The sequence below is a fragment of the Pelodiscus sinensis genome, chromosome 22, assembly GCF_049634645.1.
Source record: "Pelodiscus sinensis isolate JC-2024 chromosome 22, ASM4963464v1, whole genome shotgun sequence".
Classification (NCBI taxonomy): domain Eukaryota; kingdom Metazoa; phylum Chordata; order Testudines; family Trionychidae; genus Pelodiscus; species Pelodiscus sinensis.
Window position 1 is genome coordinate 761,907 of NC_134732.1, and position 17,964 is coordinate 779,870.

Consider the following 17,964-nt stretch of genomic DNA (forward strand, 5'->3'; position numbering starts at 1 on the left):
TTGTCCAGGTGGAATGAACCCTCACTATTAACGTTTTCCTTTCGCTCTTGCAGAACTTGGTAGGAAGCCCTAGTCTTCACACTTGCTGAGCTCTAGACTGCGTTGGTAACTGACCATTCAAAGATACCTCTTGACTGCAGTCTGCCCATCTGTTCAGTGGCTAAGGCTGGAGAACCACAAGCCAGAAGAACAAGAAGATATAAACGCACCAGTTAAATATGATGACTGAGCAATTCAGACAACTAGGATGTAGCATGTAGGCTAGGGTCCTTTGGGCATACTAGCATATAGCCCAGCGGGTATGTTCCACTCAACAACACATTATTTTGCAAATTCCCAGGTCTATCAGGAAAACCTTGATGCTATTAACTTGACTGCAAAGCAGAGATTGCTAAACATGGGAAGCTAAAGATTAATCACTTACGTCTAGGTTTTTTTGTTAGTTTTCTTAGTTAACATCCCTAATACATACTTCATCTACATTTGGCAACAGTTACGGGCGGTGGGCTGCTGCTACAGACCTGCTGGGAGCCAGCAGCCCTGCATTGGGCCGGAAACAGCTGAGCTAAAATACCCTCTCTACTCCCATGCAGTCCCATTTAATTAATTAACTAATTCACTTAATTACTTAACCAATTAACTAATTTAATGGGATTTTACATCCATAGTATGTATCATTCCCTCAGAGAAATTTATACGTAGCACCTAGAAAATATAGGACTGGTTAAATATATCTCAATTTCAAAGAGACACTGTCCAGCCAAACTCCAGCACACTGCTCCAGAAATAAAAACAGGAAAAGACAGCCATGAAATATGGAGGCTTAAATATTGATCCACTTAGCAAAGTGACCCCCACTCCCATCCCCGGGAAGATATGCTGGCGATTTCAACACTCTCTTTGCCAGGTTTAAGGATGACCGGATATTTCACATTTTCAGATTTTCTGCTCGCTATATTCAGGGGAGAAAAATTGTTTAAAATAAAAGATGAGCTTCTTTTTTTTTTAACAACTCGGCCTGTCTGCTACAGTCTTTGTATGTGTGTCCCACGACTGCTGCTCATTGGAAAAGTCTGCCTTTTATTTCCCTTCACACTGCAGATCTGTAGGTCCTTCCCCTCTGCATTGAAGTTGAAAGCAATCATGAAGAATTGTGGGGCTGACCCAACGGCTCAGAGACTGGACATGCTCTGCATACTGTTATTAGCTCCAGTGGGAAGGGAGGTTCCCTATATAGACAGCCTTACCTTGTTCATTTCTTTCTTTGTCCAGAGGGACTGAAGGTTTTTAAGCAATAGGAGTGAGTCCTGGCCTGGGGGGGGGGAAAAGGGAGGGGAGGGTGAGAGAGAAAAACAAAACAGATTTAGTGCTTCTGTACAGGCAGTCCACATACACTGGGGCATTGTTCTGCTGAAGAGAAATAGGCCCCTCCATGCCACTGTTTGAAACCACCAACCTTCCAACTGTCATTCAGGATTAAAGTGCTAAAACCCCTCACTTTGAAAGCCTAACAAAACCACAACAGACATCATCCATGCATAGCGTTAACTAAACACCCACACCCACTTAAATGATTGTTCAGTGCAAAGCTCTCAGGGTGTATTTACAACTAAATCATGTTACCGCTCTTCAGCAAATAGGACTGGACTGGTCTCTCCCATTTTGGAAATTAAAAAACTGTACAGTCCTAAAACAGATCGTTTCTTGCTTAGTTTAGCAAGGATTATCAGTGCTTCCTGAAGCTTTCCCTGGAATAGACCTGGGCTTGGATGTCATCCCAGCACTCAGATGAGAGACTGAAGTGGGAGAATTGGTTTGGAGACCGCCTTCCTAACTGCAGGAGACACTCGGTCAGTGGGCAATCACTGCAAGGCTGCTGTGCCTCAGCATACTTGTATGTGGGATTAGATTAGGCCCAGGGTTATGGTGAGCCTGACAAGGCACAATTTATCCGAGAGTATGAGAGGATAATAAGCCCCAAAACCAAAGATGTGATGCAGAATAAATTATGAGAATGTCATCTGGGCTTTTTCACTGCTTTCACAAACCAAACCAATAATCACAGCAACTTTTCAAGCCTTCTTGATCAAAATGGTCATCAGAATGTTTTAAAAGTAGATTTTCTAACCACTTGAAAAGTTACATTAACATCTCTTATGCATCAAACCAGTCAGAATGAGGTACCTGGAACAATCAAAACTTAGGCATACTTAATTTAAAAACTATTCTAGTTCTGAATATTGTTTTTTGCATGTTCATAAGAATATTCTTACTCAATTTTGCATCAGTTAGAACATGTTACTGGGGGAACTTTTTGCTAACCTCTGAAGTCCACAATGTAGTCTACTTAAAAATAGGCTCAAGCCTTTGGGTTAATTAATTAAACCTCAAAAAGACCCACAATTAAACCACCTTCTATATGCTATATATAAAACCTGGATAAAGGATTTCAAAATGTGCAAAGACTATTTATCATGGTATGCCACTTTGGCCAACAAAAAAGCTACTTTAAAGTGAAAAACTTTTGCTTCAACTAAGCTACATTATAAAGTGTGATATTTGCAATTCATTGTATAATATTTTACATCATCATTCACTGGTAAAGTCAAGCTCCGCAACAATTATCGAGCCACTGATTTTCCTTTTGGAAGAATAAAAATTCATCATTTATACACACGCATATACTTGTACACCTTCCTCACAGATTTCAAAGGGAAATGTATGAAAAGCCAATAATATATCCCAAAGAGTTTAAGCTACGAGCTTTCATCAAAACAAGCTCTGTCATCAAAACAAGTTCCTCCTTTGGTGATTTCCCCCCTAATCTTTTCACAGTGAAATCCTGTGGCAGCTTGAAGACAAGGTCAGAAAAGTAGCAATGTAATTAGTCTCTCCGGTTCACTTAAAGTGAGCAGCACTGCCACTAGCCTTTCTGAAGAACATCTTCCCAGACGCAGGATAAATGCCACAAGGCATCACAAGTACAAAGCAACTTCACAAAAATTAAAGAATTTCAATAGGACGTACCAGATAGCCAAGTGCCACCTCTTTCAGCTATCATTCCCACGTTAGCTAACTCCCTCTCTTTCCTGCATTCCCACAGTCCTGCTGGAACCCAGGCATTCAGCAAACTGCAGGATCTTCCCAGCAGTTATTCCTCCTTTGAAAAAAATCAGGTAAGTTCACAGATGGTAGGTCAGAACCTCAACCCTCTGTGTTGGGAGCCCCTAAAACTCTAACTACCAGAACTGTGATTGGGCAACACAGGATGGATCACTCAAACTGTCCTCTTCTGTTCATTCCCTCTTAAGTTCCTGGCACTGGCCACTCTTGGAAGACAGGATACTGGGCTGGATGAACCATGGATCTGACCCAAGATAGCACGTCTGATGGATCTGACCTAAGATAGGTAGAAAGTTTCAAACAAACAAGAGGAAGTACTGTTTCACACAGTCAATCTGTGGAACTCCTTGCCAGAGGATGTTGTGAAGACCAAGAATTTAAGAGGGTTCAAAAAAGACCTAGATAAATTTATGGAGGTTAGGTCCATCAATGGCTATTAGCCAGGCTGGGCAGGAATGGTGTCCCTAGCCTCTGTTTGTCAGAAGCTGGGAATGGGTGACAGGAGAGGCATTGTCCACTGTTGGTAGACAAGACACTGGGCTAGATGGACCTTTGGTCTGACCCACTTTGGCCGTTTTTATGTAAGATGTTCTCCTGGATGTCCAGGGCTGCTGTCAAGACATAGTTTCAGCAACCAGGCTATTTCTCCTTGTCTGTCTTGATTTCCCACATTGCTGGCAGAGGAAAAAAAAGAGGTTAAAATGGACATTAGCATCAGCTGCTGCAGTGTCTCTTGCTGCAGGAAGGTCTGGTGGAAGAACCGGGCAAAACAACAGGAGAAGGGGGGAAGAGCAAGGCAAATTGGAAAGGAAAGTAGGGAGGAGCATTGGACAAAAGTATTCTTACACAGCGTGTTTATGTGAGAAAGCACAATAGTGAGAAAAACACACGCACAACTATAATTTCTTCCTTAGAAAGCAACCACACTCAAGCTCACTGCAGGTCCCTGTGTCTCCATCCAAGAAAGAAACAATTACTGCTTGATTCCCCTGAACAAGGAATCGTATATAGAAATACACAGATGCAGTAAGTACGCTACACAAATCCTAATTCTCACAGCAGTCCCCTTCTCTCCCTCTACTAACTCGTGTAGACATAAGAACGGCCATACTGGGTCAGACCAAAGGTCCATCTAGCCCAGTAGCCTGTTTTCCGACAGTGGCCAGCACCAGGTGCCCCAGAGGGGGTGGACTGAAGACAATAATCAAACGATTTGTCTCCTGCCATCCCTCTCCAGCCTCTGACAGACAGAGGCCAAGGACACCATTTTATCCCCTGGCTAATAGCCTTTTATGGACCTAACCTCCATGAAATTATCTAGCTTCTCTTTAAACTCTATTATAGTCCTAGCCTTCACAGCCTCCTCTGGCAAGGAGTTCCACAGGTTGACTACACACTGTGTGAAGAAGAACTTTCTTTTATTAGTTTTAAACCTGCTCCCCATTAATTTCATTTGGTGTCCTCTAGTTCTTCTATTTAGGGAACTAATAAATAACTTTTCTTTATCTGCCCTCTCCACACCACTCATGCTTTTACAGACCTCTATCATATCCCCCCTCAGTCTCCTCTTTTCTAAACTGCAAAGTCCCAGTCACTTTAGCCTCTCCTCATATGGGACCCGTTCCAAACCCCTAATCATTTTAGTTGCATGGAGTGTTTACATGGAGTGTTTCTGAGAACATTTGATCAAGGCCTGGTGAACAGAACATCTACCATCCGATGACAGGTACAAACACAGATGGGGAAGCTCAGAGGCAAAACCGTCTGCTGCACAGCCCCACAGCAATATTCACAAGGGTACTGGAGTCTCTACTGAACCCTGTGTGGACACCCTTTCCTATCCTCTCAGCCTTTGGCTACAAAACATGATATATATTTGAAGGTCTACATTTCTCCAGCTACTGGCAGGGAGGAGCTGCCTGTCTCCTCTCCCACAACCAGAGCCTCTGGAGTAGGGATGTTAAATATTGGTTAATTGAACAGTCGATTAACTTCACGAATTCTTATCAGTTAGTTGACTATTCCATAGTCCCTGGGCAGCCCCTGTCTGGGGGGAAGGGTCTGAGCTCCCAGACCTGGCATGAGCCAGAACTGAGCTGGGCTGTCTGCCCGCCTGGCTCCTAATACACTTTAAATGCAGAGCCGCAGCAGGGTAGGTCCTGGGACTGAGATGGGCTGCTGGCCAGCCTGCTAAAAAATGTACTGGCAAAGGGTGGGGGGAAAATGCGTGTAGTCTATAGCAGTAACCTATAAGTTTTTGCTTAGCGGTTGATCGACTATATTATTACATCCCTTCTCTGGCGGCTGTGGGGAGGAGATCTCTTCCCCATTCCCCTGGCTGCGGTGAAGACTACACAGATGTCTTCAGTATCTTCCTTCTCCCTCCATGGTCTGGCCCTTCTCCTCTAAGAATAGCTCCAGTACCAGTCCCACAAGCAGCCTTTAGATATCAAAAGCAGGAGCATGAAATGAACACTATTCTTGACAGTTTTGCTGCTGTCACAGGGCTCTCCAACCCTGCCCATGTGGGGTCTTGTCAGTTGCTTTCTGCGGCATGCGATGCGCAGCATTATGGGGCAGCAGCACAGGAGCTGGCAGCCTGTAGGCTCAGGAAGACCACACTACATTAGCTCAGGTTTCTTGCCAACCAGACCAACTACTTTTCAGATAAAAGTGGCATTCTTGAGAGCCTAATGGCTCGCCATGGAAAGCTCCCCACTAACTGGCAAGTGCGATTCTCAAGTCCTGAATCAGATAAACAAATGACAAGTGAGTTAGTGGTCCAAAGTCTCATTGTGCCCTGGACTGGTGACCTACTCCACTTGCGAGGTAGAGCAGGGACACTGCTATCTCATCAACAATCACTGCAGCGGGCACTGATCTGCATCTGCAACAGCAGTGGCGGCGCTGAGCCCCACCGAGATCCCACCGCCTTGTGGCGGGAAAAGGCCGACGCTTTGGTGGAGCGCTGGGAAAGAAGCATATCCTGCACCTCCTCACTGCAGGCATAAACTACCTGACTTCCCCTCTGGCCCCACCCCCAAACTCCACATTCATGTTTTCAAGTTTTTTGACAGTGATTCCATAGCATTCAACATTTTAATTAAGAAAATAAACCCTCTTTGATTGTCCAGTAATAAAAGGGGCGATTGTAAATCCAGTCTCTTCCATTTCTCAGTATCGGTGGTTATATTTAAAACCATGAAAACCACAGTGTTTATATTTTTAAGCTGGAAAATTGCCTCTGAGGAAAGCCAGAAACTTCTATCTGTTCATTCAAAACACATCGTGATCATGACAAAACTGGCACTCTCGGGCGGGTGAAGTAAAATGATGGTTTTGGTCATGTGCCATTTCAAAATTCAATTACATTATTCACCAATTTTACTGGCAACAGAAATCCGTTTACTAACTAAAGCCACTGGTGCATCTTGCAGGGGAAAATGAGACATCAAATCCCAGAGGAGAAATTTACCAGTGAAAAATCTCATGATAGTTCTTCTTTGTGTCAAGAGCCAATAGACACCACACAGCCTGAAGCCTGAAAGAGTTATAGTCAGCTAATTAAAAGAAACTGGAAGAGAAAGAAGATAATATAACTTCAACTTAGGGTTGCATCAATCAGTCAATTACAGCTGCACTTTATTGCTGGATAAGGTCAAGTTCTTTCTCTCAATGTTCAGGCCTTCTCCAAAGCAACATTAAGTCACGTCTCTAGCCTGAAAATGGGCAGGCTTTCATTTTTAAAATGCTGTCTTTATTATCATGTCTAACAAGAGAAAGATAATAAACACAATGGTAGCCAAACCAAATCCACTCATCTATCTATTAAGTCATAAAAGAGCCTTAACTCTCCCCCTGTGGTTTTTGCATAAAATAATCCTAAAACCCAGCAAACAGGCTTCCTCAATTGACATCTTCAAGGCATCAGAATGATTATTTGGGACAATTCTGCAAAAGAAAAGAGGACTGCAAATGTCTGCATGGTATCGTGCTGTGAAGCTATGCACGCGTGTAGGCAGTGAGTCTGGAGCTAACAACTCAAGAAATGAGAACCTCACAAGCTAGAGCAGGGTTGCGGGTAATCGCACTCATCTATCACCATCTCAACTGTCTTGATTCCACATGAGAAGTAATAAACTGCCTAGATTTGTCAATGGTGCCTCAGCCAAACATTTGTCTCCTGACCCCAGGATGCACCGAGTACATAGAGAGCAAGGTTAGTGGATGCAGGGACCAAGTTAAAATTGTTTGGGCGATACTGAAGATGAATTTCTATCCTTTCTAGTGATTATAGAGACTGTTTCTTAAGGTACCATTAACTTGGAATTTTCAGACTAACATTCAGGATTAAAAAAAGAGATACAAAATTCCACTCTAAGTAACGAACAGATATTTATAACCTTAAAGTTTTCAGCCTGACCTGTTCTTAATTAAACTTCAGCTACACGCAGTTGGAATAATTAGCCTCTCCAGCCTTACTACAGTTTGATTCTTTGAGCTTGTGAACATGATTTTACAGGGAACTGCTCTTGTAATCATGAATGACTGAATGATATACTTTTCTTTGTAAATAGATACTAATTTGTATGAATTCATGTATCACAAAGCAACACATTTTTTAAATGTTTGGGCAATTTTATAAGAACCAGGATTGTACTTCTCAATATGCCTTCTGAAGCCCTGCATCATAACTACATTGCAGAGCTCATTAGGAGAAAGCAGACATTAAGAGGAGAGGCAAAACAAGCAGTAGAGGAATGTCGAATCATTTGAAAGTATGCAGAAATAGCTTTGTAATAGTACATTCATCCTAAAAAGGCAGAAGGGTGTGCTACTCTTCCTGTGCTTTATAGACTTGTTAAACAGCTCAGTACTACTGGGTTTTACTCAGACATGTAGGAAAAAGTGCCAACTGCCAACATGTTGGCTAGCTAGTGAAATGGGAATATCTAGTAATTAGAGATTATAGTTACTTAGCCAAAAGGACTGTACTTTAAATAATTCGCTGATTTTTAAAATTAGGGTCTTGTTACTACAATATCGCTGGATCCTGCCACGTCCTCCTTGCTTTGTGCTGCAGGCTCTCTCACCCCCCAAAAGACTCATTTAACTCTCTGTAAGATGCACCACGAGCATGAGAAGAGTCCCTGGCATAATGTTAGAAACCAAATGGAGAAAAACAGAAATGTAAAGAAAGGAGGCCACCCACAATCCAACAGCTCTGAAACATGTTCCTGACAACTGGGGATTCTGTGCTGCTTTTGGCTTTTTCTAATTCCTTCTGCAAAACTTGTCATGCTTCAACACTAGGTGCATCCAATTAAAAAATCAGACTTACAGCCAGCTAACATAACCCCATTCTGGTTTAAAGCATCTCTGGCTTTCAGGGGAAGGAATGGGGCCAGGCAATCAGTAAATCAGAAAAGGGAATAGAAGCAGGCAATTCAGTCTCTGAATGGCAATGGTTTAGCCCATCCGGATTTAGGAGAATCTCCAGCATTGAGTTTTTCATTACTATCATTCCACCTCCTTCAGCTCAATTAGCTATGCATTCTCTTCCTGGGAACATGTGTTTTAAATGACATCTAATGGTATAGCCAAAATGTCCACATACTTTCCAAAGACTGCCAGGATCACATTTCCTACTTAGTCACAATGAAATGCAATCCCTGGTTATTTTGCATTCATGCTGACACAACAGAATAGCTAAAACTGCCACTGTTCATTTTTGTACTTCTGTCATATTTATTTTAATATTTGCATTCTGATGCCTATCCTGAACAGCCAACTTATACAGCACGTTACCACATATAACACATGTATGAGGGTTGGGACAATACATTACAATAAAGATAAACAAAAATAACAGGTTTCTTCACAGTGATACAAAATAAGCACATCAGGAGGTAACAGAAGAGGCAGAGCTAAAAACAATGATACAATCTGTTTTAAAGATGGTTAATAAAGAAACTGACACAAAATTGTCATTGTCGCAGGGTAGGTCCACCCTGTCAGGTGGTGTTAGGTTGTGGGGAAATGAAGTAGAGCTAAGAAGGCCTAAATGGCCTGGTAGCCAAAGTTATCATAGCAGCCCTCGGCATCTGTTAGGGCACCACTGCCTAATGGTCAGCGTCTATGCAGGCAGCCCCTTGGTGTTGGGCAGCATGACCCACGTCAAGAGGACTATCTTTCTAGGTAGTGAAACACAGCCAGGTGGCTGGAGTCAATAGGACTACCCTTTTCTTCTTCTCTTCCTGGAACCATAATGTTTCCTCTTTAATTCCACATACAGCACCACCATTCTCTTGATTTCTCACCACAGATTGGTAACGATGCATCCCAACCCCACAAAATCATAGATGATGAGGGTTGGAAAAGACCTCCAGTGGTTATCTAGACCAACCCCCTGCTCAATGCAGGATCAACCCCAATTAACCTCCCCAGTGATCTCGTTTCACCCTACTTTGATGTTTGGGAAGTTTCAAAAACTGCCTCTCCCTCAGTGATGCCAACCCCTCCCCGACCTTCCCCACACAGCTAAAAACTCATCAGTAGCCAAGAGCCAAATTCACTTTTGCAAACAGTTGTCTCAAACAACCCCTTCTCTCACATGAGCTGAGTGTGTTACACATGAGTTGAGAGTGTTACAAATAAACTCGGGTTAACGTTTGCCTGTTATTTAATTCTTTAGAAGACTAAATAATTTACCTCTGAATTTTCAAGACTCCTGGTAATAGGTATGGGAAACTAAAGGTACCACAGAAGTCAAGTAAAAATGGCAATGTCCATTTATTTATGCCAGACAAAGCTGACATGTTTACTTCTTTATCGGAGGTAAAATGGGAAAGCTCTGGGTGTCCACTACACACGATGCTTGTAAAGTTATAGCCCCTATACTGGAAGCTGACGTACAAAAGAAAGGATACCTGTCATCATACCACTGACACATTTCTAAGAGGACTGTTGGTTGCTATGGTAAAAGGGTAGGGTTATGAGACTGCCTGGTTACAATGATGACTGACGCACATCTCAAACAATCGTTCTTTTCCTGTTCGAATGACAAAAACAGGATGTTGAGAGGTGTTTATCTGAACGAATAAGATAAGCAAGCTCTCTCTCCCTTCCCCAACTCTAAACTATCAAGTATTATTATTTAAAATATGGAACCATGGTTTCCCCACTATCAAGAAACTGCTCTGAACATTGTATGATTCACAAGCAGGATGGCTGTTACTGCAAAATAAAAGCATTGTAGGTCGACCATAATATGTAGTTGTTCCCATATTTTTCTCCAAGAAAATTCAGTCCTCTTTAATTAAGAGTTTTCAAAGAAAATCCATTTGTTCTCAAAGCAAAATCTGTATGTACTTCACTTCTAGTGGAGGTTACAGGCCTGGCCTCTGATTACACTGGGCAGAATGTCTCACAATACCCCACAGAACAGGCTGCTTCACCACAGACCTGAGATGATGAATTGAGAACACCAGCCTGACTTATACCGAGCTGTACCTTGCTTCTTCAAAAGCCTCACTGATTTCAATGTAGAATAGTGATAGAAATGTAGCTGTGTTAGTCTGGTGTAGGTGAAACAAAATACAGGACTATGTAGCACTTTAAAGACTAACAAGATGGTTTATTAGGTGATGAGCTTTCGTGGGCCAGACCCACTTCCTCAGATCAAATAGTGGAAGAAAATTTTCTTCCACTATTTGATCTGAGGAAGTGGGTCTGGCCCACGAAAGCTCATCACCTAATAAACCATCTTGTTAGTCTTTAAAGTGCTACATAGTCCTGTATCTGATTTCAATGTGACTACCAGAGCCGGTTCCCCCCTACACCATCTCGTGAGGGTAGGGGGGATGGAGGGGCAGCAGGGAACTGGCAGTACTTCCACTGTTGAAATGTAGCAAGCGTGGGGTTCTTGCTACATTTAAAACCAGAAGTATGGTGGAAGCACGGGGCCAGCAGGGGACTCAAGCAGTCCCCCATTGGCCGCATGCTCCTGGCTCTTAGTGGTGGAGGTGATAGTTGATTAATCTAAATTTAAGATCCCTACCAAGAACCCCACCTCTCTCTCTGATGCTGTAGACTAGGATCACCATCAGCACTATTACAGAGGGGCAGTCTCAACTCTGGGAAGCAGGGTTTGGAGCATTTGGGTTTTGAAGCCTGATTTCTCAACCAATCTGACCCCTATGGCATAATGTTGATTCATGATTTACTGACCTTCTGGGCAACAACGCTTTTTACAGTGACTGCCATTAATGTCTTCATCCTTTCTTAATTCAGACCATTACTGTTGCCATAGTATTCCCAGAAGTTTCTATACTTAGTAAAAGAAATATTTGTTAATAACAGAGACTATTGTGAAGCTATCCCTGTATTTGCTCCGGCGTTCCCCTGCTGAGCTCTAAAGAGCTGTATCCTGAGGTAAATTATGATGTTATTTGTTATTAAACTACATATGCAATTTTAATTTAGAAATCTAAAGAAACTGTAAAGAATAATTAGGCTTCACAACGCCTTTCCAAGACAGGTAAGCGTTATTCCCCTTCTATAAAAGGGGATGTTAAGTGACTTGTTCAAGGTCATGAAGTAAATCGTGTAGAAATGAAAACAAAGACCCAGGGCCTGACACTGATCTCACACTGCCCTTGCACAAATGTAACTGCATTTACTTCAGTGGAGTTACCCAGTGCTGACTTCAGTATCACAATCAGGCCCCAAGAAGCCCAGCTCCGAGTTCCTTGTTACATGGTTACTAACTACTCTAAGGGTATGTCTACACTGCCACCCTAGTTCGAACTATGATGGCTAATGTAGGCATTTGAAGTTGCAAATGAAGCCCGGGATTTAAATATCCCGGGCTTCATTTGCATCTTGCCGGGTGCCGCCATTTTTAAATCCCCGTTAGTGCGGACTCCGTGCCCCCAGCTACACGCGGCAAGGAGTAGGTAGTTCGAATTAGGCTCTCTAATTCGAACTACCAGTACACCTCATTCCACGAGGAGTAATGGTAGTTCGAATTAGAGAGCCTAATTCGAACTACCTACTCCGTGCTGCGTGTAGCCGCGGGCACGGAGTCCGCACTAACGGGGATTTAAAAATGACGGCGCCCAGCAAGATGCAAATGAAGCCCAGGATATTTAAATCCTGGGCTTCATTTGCAACTTCGAATGCCTACATTAGCCACCCTAGTTCGAACTAGGGTGGCAGTGTAGACATACCCTGACTGAGCACAAGTTGACCTTACAGCATAGAGCTTAATTTGGGATTTCTAATAAAAGGAAGCAAAATGAGCTTTGTTCTGGTGAGAGAAGAAAATGCATCTCAGTGGGGACAGGGAATGACCTAGCCACATAAGAAAGTGGATTTCTATTTTGCCATATACTTTGTTTTCCCATTTGGTGCCCATATTTAGGTCTCTACCAAAGGTACAAAAGAGAAACCTAATAATCACTCATGGCTTGGCCGAGTCATAGCTCAACTACCAGCCTTGAGTTCTAGGAAGTGAGTGGACACCAGTCCTTGTGACAACTAAAGGCTTCTTCTTTCAGTCTGATGTGTAGTTTATCTTGGAAATAGTCAGGTTAGTACTGGTTGCTTTATTCTACAACTGGATATTGAGTGGACACAGAGAGAGAAAGACACAAAAATAGAGAGACATTAAAACAGAGACACAGTCTGGCGGCTGGATGAAAGAGGGCAGAATGAAGAAGAGCCTCAGCCAAGCCAAACAAAATTTTGCTTGAACGATTACATCTGTTGGAGAGTCCCCAGCTTGCTCACTTCCTTGCTGAGGAATGTTTTAATTTTGCCTAGGAGGTTTCAAAAATTCCGAAGGAAAACTTCCCTGTATTCATGAAAACTCTGAAGTGCCTGAAGTCCTGTTGTGCTGAGTTTCTAGGATCATGCTACATTCACTGCAGCAAAATCTGAAATCTACTTTGGGCAAAATTTTTCTGGGGTTAAACAATCTTGAATGAAGACACATAATAATGCTAATTTTAGCCCAGTTAGCCGAAGAAAAATCAAATAGTTGTAACGGTTTTGTTCATAATGTTTGGTTAGCTGACTACAAGGAGTGTCAAGAACAGAATGGAAATGGATAATAATAGTAAAAACTAATTCTTCTACTCCTAAACTTTAAAAAATCAGATGCATAAGTATATAATGAGGTGAATGCAGGCCAGACTCTCAGCTGGCGTAAACCAGCAGAGCTCCATTTAAATCACGTGCCTCTGGAACATGCTAGCCATGGTGGTGGTATGCAATGTCAGTACGATAAATAGAACCTAACACCCACACTTGAAAATGGATCCTATCTACTATATTTGTGAGACTTTGTCAGTCTGTCTATCTGTTCAGGAACTCCTTCTAAACTGTAAGAGCTAGGAGGACCAGCAATATTGGTAGGCAGCTTCCTCTGTAAGATCAGGGTTTGGTTGTGCCAGGACAATGGGATGTGCCAGGATGGGATTACTTCTCATAAAGCCATACAGAAAAGTGACAGTATCACCTGGCAGGTGAAAGGGACTGGCTGGAATAATAAATCAAAATGGGAAACAAAAGGGGTGGAGGCAAGTATTTGGTGGGGGTCAAAACCCTGCTATCTGACTAGCCGTTCATTTACCCTTTCAGTCTATTTTCTCTGGGAGAAATTTAAGGTCTGAGCGAAAGCAAACTAACATGCACACGCTTCCGCACCTCCCTGAATTTGTACCATTGCACCATTCGTTATAAAAACAGAAAAGTCATAGGGTTGAGTGACTGCAGAATAACTTTTCAATTTAAAACTACAAAAAGAGATACACAGTGAGCTTCAGTCTTCTAAGTGGACTTACACAGTCTGCAGAAACAGCTGCCTCTGCCCTACTAGCGATTCTACATTTCTATTTCCACGGTATTATTTACCCAGGCCTGCAGACACTGGGGGCAACTGTGCTGGGACCTGGCCACTACCACTGCTGCTGTAGCAGCGGCTGGAGCCCTGAGCACTTAAAAATGCTGCAGGAGTGCCACACTGCACACTCAGGGCAGTATGGAGGGCTGGTGGGGGTGCCGCACTCTGGGCTGTGCTGGGGGCTGGCTGCCCTCGAACCCACCCCTTCTGGGAGCATGGAGCTACCCCCACCCACCTTGCCCAGGGACTTGAGGAGGCTGTTGGCTCTGCTGTATTTACCAAATTTGAGGGTTAGGGGAGGAAATTAGTTGTAAAGATGCTACTGATGAAACTAGGAGCACAGAAAAGCCGCAAAAAGACTGCGACAAAACCTGACATTAAGAAACAAAGATACAAGTCTGTGGTTTTGAAGCTGGCCATCTCCCCACCACAACCACATACACTGCTGGCATGCTTCAGGTGTGCACCACAGGAGAAAGCAGAGATGTGATTTATGGCTGCATCCATAAATCACTCATCCAGAGGTGCATTTCAAAGTGTGTTAAAACTAACCTCTCTGGAGATAATCTCTTTGCTGCTGGCAGGAATGTTTTGCTCATGCAGCGATAACCACCATCTCAAAAAATAACCCACACCTAAGCTGTCCTCTTTGTATAAGGCCGTCTATGTGTTTATATTTTAGGTTGTAAGCCTGCTAGGGCAGGGATTATCTTCATATTTGTGTACTGTATCGTCCAAACCACACCACATGTGCCAACCAGAGTTTTCTACAGAACAAACTCATGTGACTAGCTCTTCCCCGTACGCCAGGGACATTCCAATGGCAAAGGGAGCTTACTCCTCCAGAGACTGGTCAGCATATGTTTTGTGGGAGTCACAAGAGGGCTACACAAACATGCAGACATGCTCTCACCAGGAGTAAAGTCACAAAGACAGTGATAGGGAAACAAACTGCTTGGCACCCCTTGTAAAGATAATCCAAATTTTAGTTTTTAACTGTTTCACAACATTTGCAGAAGCGATGAGGAGTCCTGTGGCACCTTATAGACTAACTGAAGTGTAGGAGCATAAGCTTTCGTGGGCAAAGACCCACTTCGTCAGATGCATGTAGTGGAAATTTCCAGAGGCAGGAATAAATATGCAGGCCAGGATCAGGCTGGAGATGACCAGGTGGATCCAATCAAGGAGGATGAGGCCCACTTCTAGCAGCTGATCTGGAGGTGTGAATTCCAAGAGAATAGAAGCTGCTTTTGTAGTTAGCAAGCCATTCACAGTCTTTGTTTAATCCAGAGTTGATTGTGTCAAACTTAAAGATGAACTGTAGCTCAGCAGTTTCTCTTTGAAGTCTGGTCCTGAAGTTTTTTTGCTGCAGGATAGCTACTTTTAGATCTGCAATTGTGTGTCCAGGAAGATTGAAGTGTTCCCCTACAGGTTTTTGTATGTTGCCATTCCTAATATCAGATTTGTGTCCATTGATTCTTTTACGTAGGGACTGTCCTGTTTGGCCGATGTATATAGCAGTGGGGCATTGTTGGCACATGATGGCATATATTACGTTGGTGGATGTGCAGGAGAATGTACCAGTGACAGTATGGCTGATCTGGTTAGGTCCTGTGATGGTGTTGCTGGTGTATATATGTGGGCAGAGTTGGCACCGAGGTTTGTTGCAAGGATTGGTTCCTGAGTTCGAGTTATTATGGTGCGGTGTGTAGTTGCTGGTGAGAATATGCTTCAGGTTGGCGGGTTGTCTGTGGGCAAGGACCGGCCTACCTCCCAAGGCCTGTGAGAGCGAGGGATCATTGTCCAGGATGGGCTGAAGATCACTAATGATGCGTTGGAGAGGTTTTAGCTGGGGACTGTAGGTGATGGCCAGTGGTGTTCTGTTTCACAACATTTGAAAACTCAGAGGGCCGTAAAACATTAACACTACCTTAGAAATAAGTTGCCCATTCGGTATACAATGGTGCCCCATCCCTGGAAGAGCTGTTTCCATTTTCTAACGGAGGGAATCATCACATTAAGCCCTAGGCAACTATAATTCCACTTTTCCACAATGAGAATGAAAGGAATTTTTGCTGGAACTGGCAGCACACTGTGCAATGGCAGAAGCAACTGAGGTCAATGGAAAAGATGGCTGCAAGGCAACCAAAATGGACAGTGAAAGAAGGCCAGTGGCTCTGAGGACACTTAACTGTCCCAGAGGGAGACACCTAACTGATCAGGGAGACCAAAGGCCAAGAGCAGACTGAAGAATGACTTGCAGGACATGGGGGGAAATTCATTTGGGAATGAGCTGAAAGATCCCATCACCATCAAAACTCACTTATTGGCTTTTGTCTTGGGGAATAACATTCATTTCCAGCAAGGGCAGTCCAATACGGAAGAGACTCTTTGAACAACCAAGCATAAAAGCGCTTTACGAGTAACAACAAGCAGTACAGTTTGTATGAAAAAGCAACACACTATCATAAAATAAATCAGTGCTTTTGAGTTAACAGTGCAAACTCAAAGAACCCTCACTCTGCCACCTGCTGCGAATCTATGAGGAGGAAGATTTGGCTGCATATTTACCTAAATTGCCTGTCGTTCCCAGTTTCGCTCTGAACTGGCCTAATGCCCTGAGGTTAGACTGCAGAACTCAGTTAGCTTTTGCACTCATCTGACCTAAGAAATGGAATGTGGCCTTTTTTCTCACAAGCCCAGAGTGAGAACATCATAAAAGCTGAACTTTAGCCCCATTTTGAGCGGGCAGTACAATAGCAAGGAGGATGCTGTTAATCTCTGGAGGCTCCACCACTGAAAAACATCACCAGTCTGAAGCAAAAGGTCAGTAGTTACTAAGGATTGCATCTATTATTTTCTTTAGTTTTTCCTCCTCCGTCAGAGGCAAACAGTTAAACATTCCCCCCTCCCTTCTTCTCAGAAATGCAGGAAGGAAGGGCTTGCAAAATAGCTTCATTTTAAAAATCCACAATCACATACACAAAGAGCAGACACTGGCTTAGAACCCTCAGAGAACTAGCTGTGTTTCTACGGCCTCGTTGCTCTTTAGAAAAGTAAAAATGAAACTTGATTACAGCAGCATCATTCCCCTGGCCACAAGTCCAGATAGGGTTGCCAGATGGTTTAACCCAAAATACCGAACCCCTCCTCCCCCCAAAAAAAACACCAAGAAAAAAATTCTGTTGAGAAAAAAAAAGGGGAAGACCAAAGCTGTTGAGGGGGGAAAAAAGGACCCTGACAGCAGTTAGTAAGCAAAAAAAAAAAAAAAAAAAAAAAAACCAGCATGGCCCCTTTAAGAAGAGGCTTTTTTTTTTTGCCAGCGACCATTTTGTTTTTCTGTTTTAGCCACAAGGCAAGCTAGGATTGGCCAGGTACTGTGAAATCCATTAATCTATGAATAAGAATAAGAATAGGATGAAGCAGCTGCCTATAATCTTTCATCTTCACTACCTCTGCCATGTACCAGGTAGCCAGCTGATAGCTCTGCTGGTGTACAGATCCCCAAGCAACGAAAGGATCTTCTTGGAAGAATTCTCAGATGCTGGTGACTTATGCTCGGTGTCTTTGGACACATCCTAAACATATGAGCAACCTTTTGGCAGTACCGACTCATTTGATGAGTTTCAGTGCATGCCCTATCCCACAGCTGCATTGGCATAACAGCGTGTCTATTGCTTCAAGGCGTCCAAGACTAATGCAATTTATGGATTTCTGTGTTTATCATCGGTGCTCAGGCATCCTGTCTTCCCCTTTCTAATCAGGATTATGATCCATAGAAGGGGGCAACTCCCTGACTTAGGGTGACCATAAAAACTAGTGACTGTCATTCCCTTGATAGTGCCTCTCTTTCATTTGCAGTAAGTTCAGAATGCAGCAGCGCTTTGGCTTGGCAGTTGGAGTAACTACGATCACGTTACTCTTGCCTTGCATTC

General features: G+C 43.2%; 1 protein-coding gene across 14 annotated transcripts in view; it reads right to left on the minus strand.

The window, feature by feature from the left end:
• The window catches only part of EXD3 (exonuclease 3'-5' domain containing 3), a 353,448-nt gene that overhangs the window by 252,811 nt on the left and 82,673 nt on the right, over positions 1 to 17,964 (minus strand). For 12 of the 14 annotated variants that reach the window (XM_014570610.3, XM_006117367.4, XM_025181796.2 and 9 more), the window contains one exon: positions 1,248 to 1,312. The exons of the other annotated variants lie outside the window; for them this stretch is intronic. In XM_014570610.3, coding sequence (XP_014426096.2) covers positions 1,248 to 1,312 — 65 coding nt within the window. The remainder of the gene's footprint in view (positions 1 to 1,247; positions 1,313 to 17,964) is intronic. 14 annotated transcript variants of the gene reach the window in all.